At 42.0% G+C, this 16,903-nt stretch overlaps 1 protein-coding gene across 1 annotated transcript; it reads right to left on the bottom strand.

The window, feature by feature from the left end:
* Window positions 1-1,633: 1,633 nt before the first annotated feature.
* On the bottom strand, window positions 1,634-13,141 carry LOC311493809 (protein THEM6-like; the record flags this gene model as incomplete). The annotated part of the gene is made up of 4 exons (XM_084552593.1): window positions 1,634-1,825; window positions 11,286-11,405; window positions 11,497-11,712; window positions 13,046-13,141. 4 exons carry the CDS (start codon window positions 13,139-13,141, stop codon window positions 1,634-1,636), a joined length of 624 nt encoding a protein of 207 aa, XP_084408719.1.
* Window positions 13,142-16,903: the final 3,762 nt, after the last annotated feature.

Here is a 16,903-nt window from a genome sequence, read left to right as displayed (position 1 = left end):
CACAGGACTCCTCAGAGTCCTGGTGTGAAAATACTTTCAACACTCATAGTCCTGTTGACGTCATCCCGATGTGTGTGATACTGTAGCACTATCTCGTCTAATCACTCCCTGCGGTAGTCCTGACTAAGCCAGTTTTGTTGTTTTTTTTTAAATGAAAAAAGAAAAAGAAAAACACCCACCACCATCGTGGATCGGAGCCAGCTGGGTTTCCTTCAAACGCTGTGGTACAGTATCATCGTAGCTGTGAGCTCCCTGGCAGCAGATATGACATTGACACCATAGTGAGAGGCTACAGTCCACCACCAACAGAGCTGTTTGACACTGGACACCCAGAGCGGCTCTGTTTGTACAGCTCAGCACTGACTTTGTATGCTTTTAATCTTCCGCTAAGAGCAAACATTAAGCAAAGTCAGAAAACACAATCCACCTTATATTTTAAACAAGTAAACCTCTCAGGCTGTGCATCAGTAGACCCTGCACTGACATCCTTCAGTGTGCAATGCACAGATTTGTAGCCCCATTAAGGTGAGAGTGAATTATTAATCAGCCTTCAACTAACAAAATGGGCTTTTAATTACAGGCACCCCTGTTCAACAACAGCAACTGAAACACAGTCCTTGGTGCAAACAAGGTATCGATCACCTCCACTGGACACAGTCTCATCTTCAGCTTCATGGGAGATGAGTGCTGGATCCAGCCGGCAGTGACAGCCCGTCTCAGAAATGTGTTTTTCGCCGAGACACAAATAACTGCAATGTTTTAAAAAATGATTCTCACTGTGAGTGTGATGAGACTTCAAAGGGAGGACGGTCCGAGTGTTCTTCACTCATCAGAAGCAAGGAAGGGGGAAAAAAGCCGCAACCACGTACAAGTAAACGGTCATTGAGGGCTGATTAATTCAAACTCCGCAGAGTTAAAGCTAACAGAGAGTTACCAAATTGCTCTCAACCGACAGAGATGATCCAAAATTCAGCAGCTCCATTTTTTTTCCTTCCCTGCAGGAATGATGAAAGCCAGGGTTTGCCAACTTTGACAAACACAGATCAGTCATGTAGCCTGAGGTTGAAAAGAGAAATGATTTAAATGTCTCAGGTGCCTTTGTCTTAGAAAGCTTCACTGACTTTGGTTTAGGCAGCAAGGAGATTAAAAACAGGCTGTTGACGTGACATAACAAGTTACATATCGGAATCTTGCAGCTCTGCAGCCGCGCTCAGGTGAAGGGAGAGCTACTGGAAACAGGCAGACCGTCAACTCAATGGATGCAACAATGCAGCCTGATGAGCTCCAATCCAGTCGTCAGTTGTTTTTTTTTTTTGGTTTTTTTTTGACTGAAACCCGCAACGCCCGGTATAAACCCAGACAACAAGCTTACCTTTTTTCATTTTAATGTAATCAGCTGGGGATGGGTGTCGGTCACACAGGAATAGTTATCCAGCTCTTACATGCCGTAATACCACTGTCACCCGTCTGTTGATGTGACGAGAAGGTAAACAAGACGATCCTAGAGCACTGACAGAAATATAACTGTCTCTCTGTCTCTCTTTTTTTTTTATCCGTTGGATGAATGGCACAATTTCTCTGCCGTCATTGCGCGTCGGTGCGTCCCACAGTGCAGCGGTCTTCTGATAGCAGCTCACCGGTTTACACGGGCATTCATCACGGCAGGGAAAACGCAGTTTGGAGGCTGCCGGTGATGCTGCTCCTGCTCCTGCTCCTGCTGCTGCTGCCGCTGCTGCAGCGTTTGGTCCGTCGAGACGCGGGATGAGAGAGGTGGGGGTGGGGGCATCCGAGGGCCCACGACACAGCAGCCAGCTCCGAAAATGAACTCATCGGACCCGAAATCACGGTCTCATATGAGCAAACGGTGGTTGATGAATCATTATGCGCACAGAGAGGCAACATGAGTGCGTGTGCTGCCCCGTCTTTGTGATGCTCTGCGATGATTCAGGCGGAGAGGAGAGGGACGTGTTAAAGGAAACATTCATTCAAAAAAAGAAAGAAAGATTTTTACGTTGTAAGCTTTGACTGAAATCAGAGCATCAGTTGATGATCTGTAGACACCAGAAAGTTAGTCTATTAAAACACTTAATCATTACTATAATCATCGATTAATGTGCTGATTATTTTAATGGAATTTCATAAAAGAAAGCCCTAAAGTGGCATATTCAAACTATTTGTTAAAAATAATAATAATAATAATGTTTATAAAAGAGCTAATTTAATCATCAAGACTGAAGAGCTGTAAAGTTATATTTTCATATGAGAAACTGGAACCAGATTTTTTTATTATTATTTTTTTTTTTTTTTTGCTTGAAAAGTGGCTCAAACTATTTATTTAATATCAACATTTCTATTTTTTTTAAATAAAAAAATGACTCACAGCTGCAGTTTGATGTAAATGTAAATCAGACAATGCTAAAAAAAACAAAACAAAAAAAAAACCTGCAATAAAAAACATCACTTAGCAGACTTGGTCCACTTTCTGAAGTGTTCAGCTACATCTCCAGACTTTCGTTGATAACACGTACACAGGCCTGTGGGCCCTATTCGTATCACAAACGTGTATAAAATTACTGTTTCTAGTGTTAGCACGCCTTTTCTAGTGTCCTTTGATCATCATTAACACCACTCTGCAGGTTCCCTCAGGACTAATGAGCATTTTAGCATCTTTCAGCACCTTGTAAATCAAATCCACCAAATCAAATATGCTTTATTAGCCAGGTGTTAAGGTGTTTTCTTAAAGCAGCTCAGCCATGGACATCGATGGGATTGAAGGAGTGACCTCATGGTCCCAAAGATGCTTGTCTAACCACAGCACCTGCTGATTTGAGTGTAACTAAAGAGAGTGTTATCAATGCCAATTATAACTCACTACACTTTTTTAACCCATTTAGCATGTTGCCTTCAAACGAGGGTCGTGTTTATGAGAAATGTTCACATGAACCCTCTCTTGTGGAATTCACAACGTCTTAAGTGGAATTTCTTTCACAAGGTCCAAGTTCAAGAGTGACTTGTTTGCTGACGTTTACAGGAACCATGGAGGTGAAAGGTTATTTTATTGTACATAGTGTTTTCTTCATAGTTTTATAATAAGGACAGTAAAGTTGGTATTGAGAGTGATCAACAGCCTCACATTTTTATTTCACATTAAATTACCTGGGCGTCAGCTGTGCTAAACTGTTTGTGGTGTATGGAACAAATATGGGAAGATCTACTGTATAGGCCCAGTGCTGTTCTAGGACCAATTGAATGCAATGACAGAAGCACAGCTGGGGAAATGGTCAAACAATCTTTTTGTAATTCAGTGGATGGGATATTTTTTCATCCTGATGGTTTCCTTTGGTGTTACGTGTCAGTTCAAACGGGACTGATATGTGAGACACAAAGGCAATAAGGCAGGAGGAAATGGCACACAGTGAATATAATCAAACTTACTGGTTGGTTAGCAACAAAAGGCGCTGAGGTGCAAGCAGGTTAAGTCCAAACATAAGTCCAGCAAAAGGTAATCCAAAGTCAGGCACGGTTAACAGTTTTATGGAAGAATGTAAAAGAAGCAGGGAGGAAGGCAGGGGACGCACAGGTGAGACTAATGAGGGAGCAGACAGGAAGTGAACAAAGACAGGAAGTAAAACTAAACCTGAGACAAAGTAAGTGGCTTGTCCAAAATAAAACAGGAAACTAAAAGTACAGCTCAAGTCCAAAACTCTGACGTTTGGAGATTCTGGAAACACATTCAGACCGGCTGTAGGGGTTTTCAAACATCTGCAGCTATTTATCCTTGTAGAGAAAGTAATGGTTACCACCATGGTCCCAAGACATAGATAGATAGATACTAGATATTAGTAGACTGACCTCATAAATATAGAAAATCCACAGAGAGAGAGTTACTGTGCCACCAGTAACTGCATGAATATGACAAATCCCCAGTCTGAAATCAAACTGACAATAAAAGACAATCTTTCCTCTCCAGAGTAATGCCCAGTGGTGCAAGCATTAAGGATGGCTGATTGGATAAGAGCATGACTAATAACTCAGCATCTGATCCAAGGCTAGATATTCAAAGGGGGGCAGTCAATGGCTCTGTGTTGTAAACTGAATACGTTTTTGTTCAGCGTTTCCTTTTTCATAGGTTATCTGAAAGTACTCTCCTCAACAAGATGGATGATTAGTCACAGTTTAGTGGACTGCAGCTCAAGCTGAACAGTGAGATTTACAGATGGTTCATATGCAACTGTTTTGTCTATCGATACAACTTCAAGGCGAGTAAATGTGGATCAGAGACATGTGTGTGACCCATCAGAGAATGGACATGGGCCTTCTGAGGGTGTCCTGTGGTGTCTGGTGACAGGATGTTGTTAGTGGGGGCCTTTGGGTCCTGTGGGTTGAGGGGAGGGGCCTCTGTGGATCAGGCTTGTTCCAGTGCATCCCACAGATACTTGATCAGTTTGGGAACTAGGGAATTTGGAGGCCAGGTCAACACCTTGTGTGTGTGTCTGTGTCAGGCTGCATCCTGCTGGGGATGTCTGCTGCCATCAAGGAGTGTCATTGCTATGGGGTGGGGGTGTCTAGTCTGGTCTAGGTGGGTGACACATGTCTTAGTAATATCCACACAAATGCCAGGTCCAAAAGTTTAACATGAGATTTTAGACTGTATATCCATTTTTTACAGTGTCAAGTATTCCATGTGTATATATATCTTTTTAAATAGTATTCAGGAGTTCACATACTGTGTGCTGTTTAGACAAATGACAGTGAAAACAATAAAAAAGCCCACTCCGAGCTCTTTTTCTTTGAAAACGAACATGAAAAACTCATAGCCCTGCTGTAGCCTGGCTCCATCCCCTTGCAATCCTCTAATTATACTTTGACATAAAACCAAAGGTTGCTGTAAGAAACTGCAATGAAGACTGGCGTTGCTTTGCTGCACTGGAGAATATTAAAAGAGAAAACTGATTAAATACCATTGAATGTTATTGGGGTACTTAATCTCCTTCTTTGATATAGGTTTCCTCAAGTGCCCTACTAAATAAACAGACCATGTCTAATTAGCTTTGCACCAATAGTTTGTGTAAGTCAAGATGGGTCCAGTTAGGTAAATGCAACACAGACCAATTACTGTGATTCGTCTTTCTCAATGCAACACTTAAATTTTAAGCCTTTTTCTTCATCTGGTATTTTATGTTCCATGGAATAAACAGGTCATTCATCATTGTTAGTGTACGTTAAGATGTGAGGATCATTTGGTCCAGATGCAGACTTGTGAAACACTCTGAGGTTTGTAACTGGCTCTTTTCATTCGTTGTAACCCACAGAACATCGTGACACGGTGTTGGCAGGGAGAGTGAAAATAGTGGGATTGTTTTTGCTTTGTCTCTGGCCTCCCAGTGTGTACTCAAGCCAGTGAGTAGTGTAGGATATATAGTGAGTGTTTTGGAGGAGGGAGAAAGCTGTTCAACCATCAACTGCCAAGCTCTGCTGTGAGCTTGATCAGATCAGTGCGTTCTGTCGCTGACAATCTGTTTTATGTAACCATTTCCATATACAGACGGCAACTTGTTCCAGGGCTAACGAACAGTTTCTCAGATTACTCAGAAACCATTGTTGCCAGGTGGACGTGAGCATGTTGCCTTCACTGTCCATATTTTTTACGCTTACTGCTGCTTATTGTAGCCATTTCAGAGCTACTGATGATATACTGTATGTTGAAAAGGGAGAGGACAGAAGGCATGACATTAAAAGAAAAGAATCATTATTAAGTATTAATTATTAACAGTGTGGCACTATCCTTATGACTCTATGAAGCCCCACTTGAACTACATTTAGCGAGCTAACACGTTCAAAATGACCAACTACTTATATAAGTAGGCCTCAACACAAACAAATAGCCGGGTTATGGGGACAAATAAAAAGGCTTATTTGTGCTAGATCAACACTTAGACAAAATTTATCCAATGGCCCATGGAGCCATCCATTTTCATCTGTTTATGTGAAGTCAGTACAGTGGCAACAGGTTAAGTACGGTATTCTCAATAGCCCCTCTCAATAGCAACGCATTCCAGTTGTTTGTGAGGCATTCAAAGAGGTATTCAGGCCAGTCAAAATACGTAACCCAGCAAATTCTAGGTCTAATTGTGGTTTCTGAGAATGAAACAATTTCTTTTAGATCTACCCTGCCCCCCTCCTCTCAGCTTGCCGTGCCCGGTAAACCTCAAAGTGGGGAGGCTGAGCTCAGCCTCCACCGGTCCCTACCCAAAGTTGATGACCATGGGTGATGGTTTTAAAGTGGATCGACTGTTAAACCTGTTGAATTGAAAGCTGTCCTCCTCCAACTTTGGGAGAGCAGTCCACCGCATGAATGGGTATGGATGTTTGAACTTAAATACTAAAGCTAGTACCGTCTTTCGCTCTAAACCAAACCTTGAAGCCTGAGTTGGCGTCAAAGTAAATGCTGCATACATTAAGAGAAATGACAGAATTGATTAAGCATACAACACCTGGGAACCATATACATAAAATTGTCTGCCTATCCAAGAAGTAGATGTTGAGATATTTCACTGAAACAGAAAAAATCCACCATACTAGGCTCACCTGAGTGAGTTGGGTTCATCTTCTGGACACCAAGAACAGGTGCATAAAATGTTAAGACAATTATCCATTGAGTTTTAAGATACTTAGGCAGACATGTCTCACATAGATAGATAGATAAAATGTCTGAGAGTAAGATGTCCACTTAACCTGCCACCAGAATCTGATATTAACTGGCAATTACTACTATTATACTTGTGTGGCCTGTTTAAAGCATAAAAATGACACATTTCCTGATATATAGTGCACCCACATTCATAAAGTAGAACCACAAACATTTGATTCCAGGTAGTTACTTGTCACAGTTTGTCATTGTCATTTATATTTTTACCCCTATACTCCTTCTCAAGCTCTGCTCCAAATACATGTCCAGAGATCACGCATAACTGGGTTCTTCCTGTGGAGGATTGGCATTAAAATGCACACTGCGCCTCATGCTCGTGCCCCCAAGATATCACGCCAATTATTTGTCTCTGCGGGGGAAATCTATTTGTGGCAGATCTTCTTAAAATAAAGGTGGCGAGTCACAGCCGCTCTACATCCTTTCTGGTTCCTGACTGGACAGTTTACGCGGGCACATGTCCCCTCTCGCTGTGACCCTGCGGGGCCGTCTAACCGTGGCTGTGGAAAGGTGGTGACGTTGCAGTCGCCATGCAGGCAGAGGCTTTTGGATTCCGTTCACACCCCTGCGGAGAGAATTCAGTCCCACTGTGCATCGCTGCATCTCCATTTTGGAGACTTAACAGATCTGTGTAACTTGCCCACGGCTCCGTGGAACATGAATGCCAGCCTTTCTTCTCACCAGACTGTTTTAGACGTCATAAATGGAAAGACAGGTGTCCTCAGTGTATCAGTCTAATCGTGGCCTCAAATGTAAATGATGATAAACCTACAGAGCAGATTTGTCCTCAGTGCTCTAGTTTTCCATCTCCAGTTTCAAGACCTTCAATTTTAAAACAACAGCCTCTTGTTAATTAGGTGACTAATTGGATAGTCTCCTCTGTGGCTTGGAGTGTGTCATCAGGTTTCACTCTGCAATCCAGATAATTTCCTTCAATACGTGCAGATAATTTACAGCTGAGGAGGATAAATTGGATTTAGTGTCCCTCCTTTTTTTTAGAACTGTAAATAACAGTGCTTTCCATGTGTGGCAAATGTTACTGTAGTTAAAGGCTCACCATTGTAACGTTGCACATTTTAGCCTTTAAACAGAGAAGGTGATCCATATCACAGCGAGGTAATCTCACGCAGAGGGCATTTAACACTCTCGCAAAGACAGTCTACAATGCCCAGAGGCAGTGGGATGTCAGGGGCAGCTGACAAGAGGATGTTAGGTGGGCGAGTGGCATTTCATCATACAATCCATGTACAATAATCAATGACCACTCAGCGGTGGAGGGAAGAGGGACAGTAAAGAGCGAGAGCGCCAGTAGGCATGTCAGATGAAAGCGCTGAAGGAGAGACGGCGAGAACAGAACCGGATTTGGACGGGGGTACGGCGGGGACAAGTGTGGGACGCGTTAAAAGAGCTAAAATTACGAGAAAGATGCAGAGATTAAAGCGAGCAGATGATTATGTAATCACTTGCTTGACAGGGGAGACACACATAAAAAGGCCCAAAGACCATGTGCTGATTGGAAAAACTGAAGAGCTTGTACCTTGTCTCTTGTGTATAATCCAGTTCTCTCTACGTGCTTGAAAGAAAGGTATTTTTACACTAATTAAACATCCTTTGTCATGACAAAAAAACAAACAAAAAAAAAAACAATGGGTTTTAATTCTCTGTCTGTCCTTTGGGAAAAACTAAAACCGACACCGTTCAGGTATCATGCAGTAAATGTTTAACCTGTTACCAGAGTGTGATGATCTCTGCTTGGGGCAAATTTAGTCAAACACCACCTGCCTTGTTAGTCTGGCGCCACTAAGAAAGAGACAAAGTGCTTTCAGGATAGCTGAGCTTTGTTTCTTCCAGTCTATGGAGGGCAGGTTTTTCATTTTGTATACATGAATCTGAGCCAGACACGATCCATAAGTCGATCCATAAGTCGCGCATGTAAACACCAGTGTGTAAACCACGCTGTTTTAGACATCAGTTCTGGTAGAGGTTATAAACAATAGCAGGCTACCCTTACCATCGACTAATTTTCTTTTGGGTGCTGTGCACCAAATTAATGAACATGTGCTGAGTGCGTTCAGGCAGAATATTCTGTCAACTAGACCATGAACGCATGGTTACAGGGCTACAACTGCAGCGTTTTATCCATCTCTTACCATGCTATAATAACATTACAGTTCTGTCTGTCTGTACAGTGCTATTTTTTTTTTTATTTCTCTTTCAAAAAGCACACAATTAAGACCCTCATTTATCCCATCAATCATGTGACAGAACAACAAAACAACAGCCTTGCAGAAAACCAGGCAATCCATCATGAAGCAGAAAGTCATCAATCATATTCCATGTAATAAATAGGAAAATCTAAGATAATGAAGGCAAGGCTCATTATTTTCAGGTCAAAAGGTCAGTCTCTGAAGTCTTCCTTTTCCTTTTGGCCACAAAGTCACTGTGTCAGGTTTTCAAATATCATTGAGGGTGAAACAATGGAGGTATAAACAACAGGCTGATGCTCCAGAGGATACCGTGTGTCCCCAGATTATTATTTAAGACATTTATTTATCTTTCAGAGCAAATGCCGATTTTATGGCCGCTACGTGATCCACTTACTGACCAACTGCCTCCTTTTCATCATTAGAAATTTTTCACTGACTCTGTCGCCTGCGTCTGTACTTGGAGATTAATTTGGCCAGCTGTGTTGCTCAAACACACAGCTTCTCTTTGAAAATGTAAATTTAGAGTGTTGACTCATTCAGAAAAAATATTCCTGGAGTTTAAGATATTCATTTAAATTTTTCACTAATCAGCCGCAACATTAAAACCACCAACCTGTGAAGGGAATAACACTTATGATCTCATTACAATTTAATGTTCTGGGAAACCTGACATTTACGTGGATGCTGCTTTGATACGTATCCATCTGAACATTGTTGAGAACCAAGTACACGTTCATGGCAATAGCAAGGGGGTGGACCTTGCTTCCTGGTGCCATGTGTTCCTCAAAGAGATGTATATGATGGAAAAGAAAACATGATTCATCAGACCAGGCCACCTTCTTTCTTTGCTTTGTGGTCCAGTTCTGATGCTCACCTGTCCATTGTAGACACTTTCGGTGGTGGACAGGGGTCAGCATGGTCTCCCCGACTGGTCTGCAGCTACGCAGCTTCATGCAAAACAAAATGCCATGCACTGTGAACTGAAAGAAGGAATATGTTGTTTGCAAATGTATTTTGCCCTTTTCAGTTTCAAACAAACCTTCAATTCATTGTGTATACACAAGTTTTTAAGTGTCCTTCTGGATTTGACAAAGTTTTTGTTTTTCTGCTCTCTGCCCATTTGCTCACCTGATTCTTCCTGTTTAACCTCTTTGTCCTCTCTCTCCACGCTCCCTCTGCACACTCCCTGTTTTTTTGCTCTCTCTCTCTCTCTCTTAGTCATCCAAGAGTTAAACATAACAAGAAAACAGAACTACCCTCTAAATAATTATGAATATCACTTGAATACTGAGCTGCTGCTGGTTGTTGAATTTAGACATAATGTAATTCTGACTTTCTCTCACTGTTCTTGTTTCTTAAATCAATGTCAGAGAGTTTTTAAGTACAGTACTCCAATTCACTATCCCCAAACACTGGATGTTTCCAGTGTTTTTTATATGTTACAAAACTAAATATCTTGTTCTGTTGGTTGAATATAACTGAATAGTTTTAAACACATGTCTAACAAAATATAATTGTTGAGTAACAAGGGGAAGAGAAACAACACTGAGGACATGGACATGATATTGAGTCAGAGACATGTTTTAAAGTGAACATCGCCCCCTGCTGAACAACAATACACCAATCAGGATTAACATTATGACCACCTTCCCAATATTGTGTAGGTCTCCCTTGCGCCTCCAAAACAGTTCTGGCTCATCAGAGAATGGACATGGGCCTTCTGAGGGTGTCCTGTGGTGTCTGGTAACGGGATGTTGTTGGTGGGGGCCTTTGGGTCCTATGGGTTGAGGGGAGGGGACTCTGTGGATCAGGTTTGTTCCAGTTCATCCCACAGATACTTGATTAGTTTGGGATCTAGTGAATTTGGAGGCCAGGTCAACACCTTGTGCTGTTTCTCATGTTGCTCCTGAATCGTATATTTCAAAGACGGTTTTCAAATATCTGCTGAAAGTTTCTCTGGGTTGTCCTAAACTCTTTATTTTCATAAACATAAACATGGGCATAGACATAAACATGTCTTATGTCTTATTTTTTCATTTGTGACCTCTGATGTACCATAATTTCACGGTTGGTTGCAAACTCCAAACTAAACCCCTGAGTTTGTTTTAAGATGGTGCAATTTATACAATCCTATTAATTTTCTATGAGTGAGTAAAGAATCTTGGTGTGTTTCCAACCTGTTAAAACAATGTAGTGTGCTGTTATTCCAGTGTTTCACTGAAATTAAATTATATCAGGGTCAAAGTAAAGCTTGTTTGTAGGCACAGTTGTGTTTAAGTCATTAATATTAGAGAGAAGCTCGATGTCTCTTTTTTAATCGTGGGTTAGTGAACTGGCTTTTAGTAAGCCTATAAAGCAGCCTTAGTAGCTACCCATGCAGCGTCTCGTTTGTTCTTCTCCTCTAGACCACTCTCAGCTCTGAGGGCCTGGCTGCTGGCGGAGATGCAGCTGACCCAGTGTTGAAGGTCCTCTGGAAACTCAGGGCACACCACCTGCAGAGAGCAAACCACAAGCTCTGTATCTGTATTAATTTGACCATTCTACCATTTTTGTCTGTGTTGAAACACCTCTGTCCTTTCTCACCTTCCTTTGACACAGGTGCTGCATGATCTTGTCCGGGCTGCTGCGCATGAAGCTCTGCTTGCAGTACATGACAGTACACACCAACCCGTCTTTTGTTGACACAAATCTCTCCTCCAGGAAAAAGGCTTTGTCATCCCAGGTGACAATCCGACTCCGCAGCTCATAACCCTCTCCTATATACAGAGCCCTGTGGTAACGAATGGTGGTTAATTTGCTCTGGTTAATGTTAACATTTTTAACATTAATTCCCTATTTACTTTATTTTAAACCTGATTTGAGACACTTTGTAATATGGTATATAAATTATTTTAGACGCATGTTCTCCCTGTGTCTGCGTGGGTTCTCTCCGGGTACTCCGGCTTCCTCCCACCATCCAAAGACATGCTCATTAGGTTAATTGGTGATTCTAAATTGGCCGTAGGTATGAGTGTGAGTGTGAATGGTTGTCTGTCTCTGTGTTAGCCCTGCGATAGACTGGCGACCTGTCCAGGGTGTACCCCCGCCTCTCGCCCGATGACAGCTGGGATAGGCTCCAGCAGACCCCGCGACCCTTAACAGGAATAAGCGGGTACAGAAGATGAATGAATGAATTATTTTAGACAGTTCTGTGTTCTCAGAGACGAATGCTTAGCAACATGATTTTCTTTCTCAAATATATGTCAGTTTGAAAACAATGTTTTCCTAGTATTACTTTGACATTTTATGCACCCACAGACAATTTAGTCACCATCAGTCTTTGTGACTGTGTAATAAATTTAGTTTGTCGGAAATAAAAGTTACTACAATGTGTTGTTGAAGTCACATTAATGAGAAAGTAAAGAGACACATAATTAAAACAGACAAATAAGAGTAGCAATAACACTGTGAGGAAGGTATCATCACCCATGAGTAAGTTACATGTTCATTTGTGATTGCTGATTTCGAAAAAGAACAAAACCATACCATAAAAGAATAAACCTATGAATTATAATGTGCACAAATGCATGAAAACAACTTCAGGTTTGTTTTTTCTTAAACTCAGATTGTATCATGTTACTTTAAATATTCAGAATCATTAATATTTTATAACTCAGAACTTAGTTATAGAAGAGATGTGTAAACATTAGTGTATGTTGTTATTTTTTTTATTTTTGTGCGGTTAATGAAACCATTCACTCATTCATTCATTAGAGCAGATTAATGTTGATGTCTGGAGCTTCTTCCAGCAGGCAATGGACAAAAGATGTTTTTGCCCAATACCGTTAGGACAGGCGGCCAGTACATCACAGGATTAACACAGAGAGACAGCAGGCCACTCTGGACAGGGCTCCTCACCATCACAGGACAAACACAGAGAGACAAACACCATTCACACTCACATTCACCAAAACAACACAAATGGGGGTTTGGGTTAGGGGAAAGGGATGGGGGGGTTCAATGTGGGAGGGACTGGAGGGGTTAAAGGCTTGCGGTTATGGCAGAGGTCAGGCTGAGGCTGGGTCTCTCAAGTTCTTTTGAACAATTTGAGAAGTCGCTTCTTCAGAGATTTCTTCTTCTCTTTTTTCGGTGCCTCTTCAATCTGCTGCTCTAGATGCTGTAGTCTGTCCATTAACCCTTTTCTGGAGTTTTCCCCCTCCTCCACCGTATTCTTGATGGCCTCGTTCATGGATTGTAAATAGTGCTAGAGGTCGGCCTTTTCCTGGTCCCACTGTCTTCTTTCATTTTCCAGGTCCTCCTGCATCTTGACGGCTGCAGCCGTCACAGTTGATGTCGTCACTATGTTCTCAGAAAGGTAGTGGAGCTTTTCCTCTTCCCACTGATGTTGTTGCTCATCCATCTCAGTCTGCATGAGAGTAAGTGCAGCTTTAACTTTAGCGGTCTCCTCCGCTTGTTGTTGAAGACAGGCCTCTGCTTTCTTCCTTTTGTTTTCTTCTGCCTTGAGAGCTTCTTCTAGCATGCAGGGAAACATTTTCATGCATATTCCCCTTCTTGCTGAGCTCCTGATGAAGAACAGCCATCTCTTCTTTTGCCTCTTTTCCTTGGGCTGTGAGCTGTTCTTTCAATTGCTCTAAATCTTTTCTTAGAGTAGTCTTTTCTTGCTCCATTGAAGAGATCTTATCTGTCCCTTCGCGCATTCTGTTAATCTCCTGCTCCGAGATCTGAAATAGAGCATTGTTCTTGATCCCAGCACTGGTGGGTTCAGGCTGGACAGGCTGCGGTTTGTCAGCTGTGTTTCCATGCAGCATTTGGAGAATCGGATGTTCTTTAGTTGCTGCAGGCTGCTGTGTGGGCTCTGTCGTGGGAGGCAGTTTGGCAGTGACAGGTATGTCTGGAGCTGCAGTTTGAGGCCTGGTGGACAACGGTACTTTAGGTGTCAACTCCATCAGTTTTGGCAATGCTGAAGGTTGCAAATTGATCCTTATGGTAGTCTGTGCAGACTTTGGTGCAGCTGGTACGTTGAGAGCAGCGACAGGAATTTGTGGAGCTGTCCCATGTACAAGGGTAGCTGCGGCGGGCACTTTTGGAGCTACACATTGGAGCATGGTAGAGGCTCCCCTTTAGGTGTTGTCTCAGCCCATTTTCTTGGTGTGCATTGCTGTAATTTATGTGTACAATCCATCAGTTTTGGTAGTGGTTGGTCTTTAGGTCTTGTGTCCATCTTATTTGGCCGTGTGGAAGGTTTGACTTTAGATCTCGTGTCCATCCTATATGAAGGTTGGATTTTAGGTCTCATGTCCATCAGGGCCATATACGTCCCCGTCGAAGGCCTCATGGCAGCCCATGCAGGAATTTCTCCAGCATGCTCTTCAGAAGTTGCTGGAGGTGCTTTGGGACCTGCTACAGGAATCTCTGGAGATGCACCACGTACAGCAGTAGCTGAAAATCTTGTTAGCAAAGCTTGTAAGCTAAATGTCTCCATAACTCTTGAAATGTATTCATGCCTCATCTAAAAAGATTTAGCAAATAACATCTCTCTACATATTTCCCTCGGGATAAATAAAGTATCTAGCTAGTTAGCTAGCTAGCTATGTGTGCACTGTACATTTCAAGGGCTACTTTCAGTTGTTTTCCAGCTATTTGAAGGATAGAGCTAATGTATTGTTATCTATGTGAGAGATTGATGGGACAAGCCATGTAGTGACAAATAGTTTTTGTTTGTCAAAGGCCTCGTATATGTATGCTGACTACATCAATGTTGGCTAATGTCAGGTCCCTCACTTGGATGAGAGAGACAGACATGCTGCAGCAGAGAGTGAAGGCAGAGATTGATAAAGATTACATCATAAGTAAACTGTGTTAAAAAGTCTTTTAGTGTTTAACAGGATGTTTGTGGTGAAAGTGACAGTCACACCAACACTGGCATGTCTCTCACCAACATGATCTGTTCCTTCAGTTAAAGCCTCTCAAGGCTCTGTATGAAATAATAAACAGCCTTGAGGGTCCGGAGTTTCAGTATCAGCAGTTTGCAGGACGGTTTCAGTGAAACAAAGACGCTCCCGGAGAAGGACAAGTCAGACTTCAGAATCACAGCTGAAGACCCTGAGAATTACCGCTGTGATCTGCCCTCTAACGGTGACAGGATCTTGCAGAGACGGCTCTTCGAGGCCGCTGGTATGTTGTAACACCGACACACTTCCTCCTCAGAACATTTCGTCTTGAACGTGTCCCAGAAAAGTGACGTTTCTCTCAACCCGCCAAAGTCTGGACTGACGGTTCCCAAAGGTGAGTGAGCTGTAACCATGGTTACTCATTTAGTAGTAACAAGCAAATAACTCATCAGCTGTTTCCTCATGATTATAATTTAAATGTTCATAATATATGTTCACGGCTGCTCAGCAAAAGAAACATTAATACAGAAACAAGGTTTATTAAACACTTACGTTAGCCTTACTGGGGTAGTAACAACATTGTTGTCATCACAGACTTACTGAAAAGAAATCTGACAGAAAACAGAATTGAGAGTAATTTGGATGCAAATAAGACCTCTAATCAATCTCTGATAACTGAAAAAAAGAATGAGCACTTGGTACTAAGCCCTCAGTTTGATTTGATCCAGTGAAAATCTGTTTGAGTAAGCAGCCTTTAGCTAAAAAGCATATAGCGCCATCATCTGGCCAAGCAGTGCAATCTCAGTTAGTAGCTGAAAAGAAACTCCTTCACTGTCAGGTTTCCTCTTCCTTGTGTGGTTGAATCAGTCACAGCGACACTGAGAACATATATACTAGTTCTGATGTCAGACTCTTGAAACACACTGAACGTATTGCTTTGATTTACTCACCATCAATCCTATAAGCATCATTTATCATCTTGCACCAACTACCAGAACATGAGTCTGAGGTTTACAACACTTGTCTGGGTTTGATAGACTCTCACTTAAACTTGTCAAAGAGATGTGTGTGTGTGTGTGTGTGTGTTTGTGTGTGTGTGTGTATGAGGTGGGCTTCATTACATGTTAAAATCTGAGTATCTGCTGTAGGCAGGAGTCAGGGATACAAGGCCAGGAGAGTGATGATGGTTGTTATAGGAGCAGTAACTGGAATGGGACATTGCAAAGCTGGAGACATAATCACCAGTGATGGGAGACTGACCATCCGGTGTCCTGGTGTGATTCGAACAACCTATAGGTGAATGCAGTAAAGACAGTGGAGATGGTCATGGACTTCAGGAGGAACGCAGCCCCACTCCATCTTGTGCGACTCCTCGGTTGACTTTATGGAGTCGGTCTGCTTCCTCAACATCAGCTCTCTAATTAAGTAGGCACAACAGAGAATGTACTTCCTGCTGCAGCTAGAAAATTTGCGAAAGACAATGACACTTCTACACCAGCATCATCAAGGCCATCCTCACTTCTTCCTTCACCACCTGGGACACTGCTAAGGACAAAGACAGACTGCAGCGTATCATTCACTCTGTGGAGACTGGTTGCAATTTGTCATTTCTCAAGGTCCTGTACGCCTCCTGGACACTGAGGTGGGCAGAAAGAATTGCAGTCGATTTGGACTTACAAATAAGCACCTTCTCACTTGGACACACTGACCCTCGTCCAACTAAACGTCACATAAACATAAAGCCTCACACACAACCGGTGTCATTCTGTTATCCAACCAACACTCAATATTGTAGACATTTTCAAACTAAAATCAGTTTTCCTTGCACTGGTACTTCACGTTGACACCTATATTGTGAACATATTGTATATATATTGTCAACAAGTGATATCTGTCCTTGACTTGTATACATTTACTGTCAATATCTGTGATTACACTAAGTCAGAAAAACAAAAGATAAAAAATGTTAAATCAAAAAAGTGAAAATATCAAAAATGGAGAATATTTACATCCTTACATGTTTTCATATGAAGACATATAAAGACATTAGTGCATCCCTATTTCACACCATTAATGAAGAGAACTTTTTTTTTTTTTTA

This window comes from Chelon labrosus (assembly GCF_963514085.1).
Source record: "Chelon labrosus genome assembly, chromosome: 10".
NCBI classification, from domain to species: Eukaryota; Metazoa; Chordata; class Actinopteri; order Mugiliformes; family Mugilidae; genus Chelon; species Chelon labrosus.
This window is presented reverse-complemented; position numbering and strand designations above follow the sequence as displayed.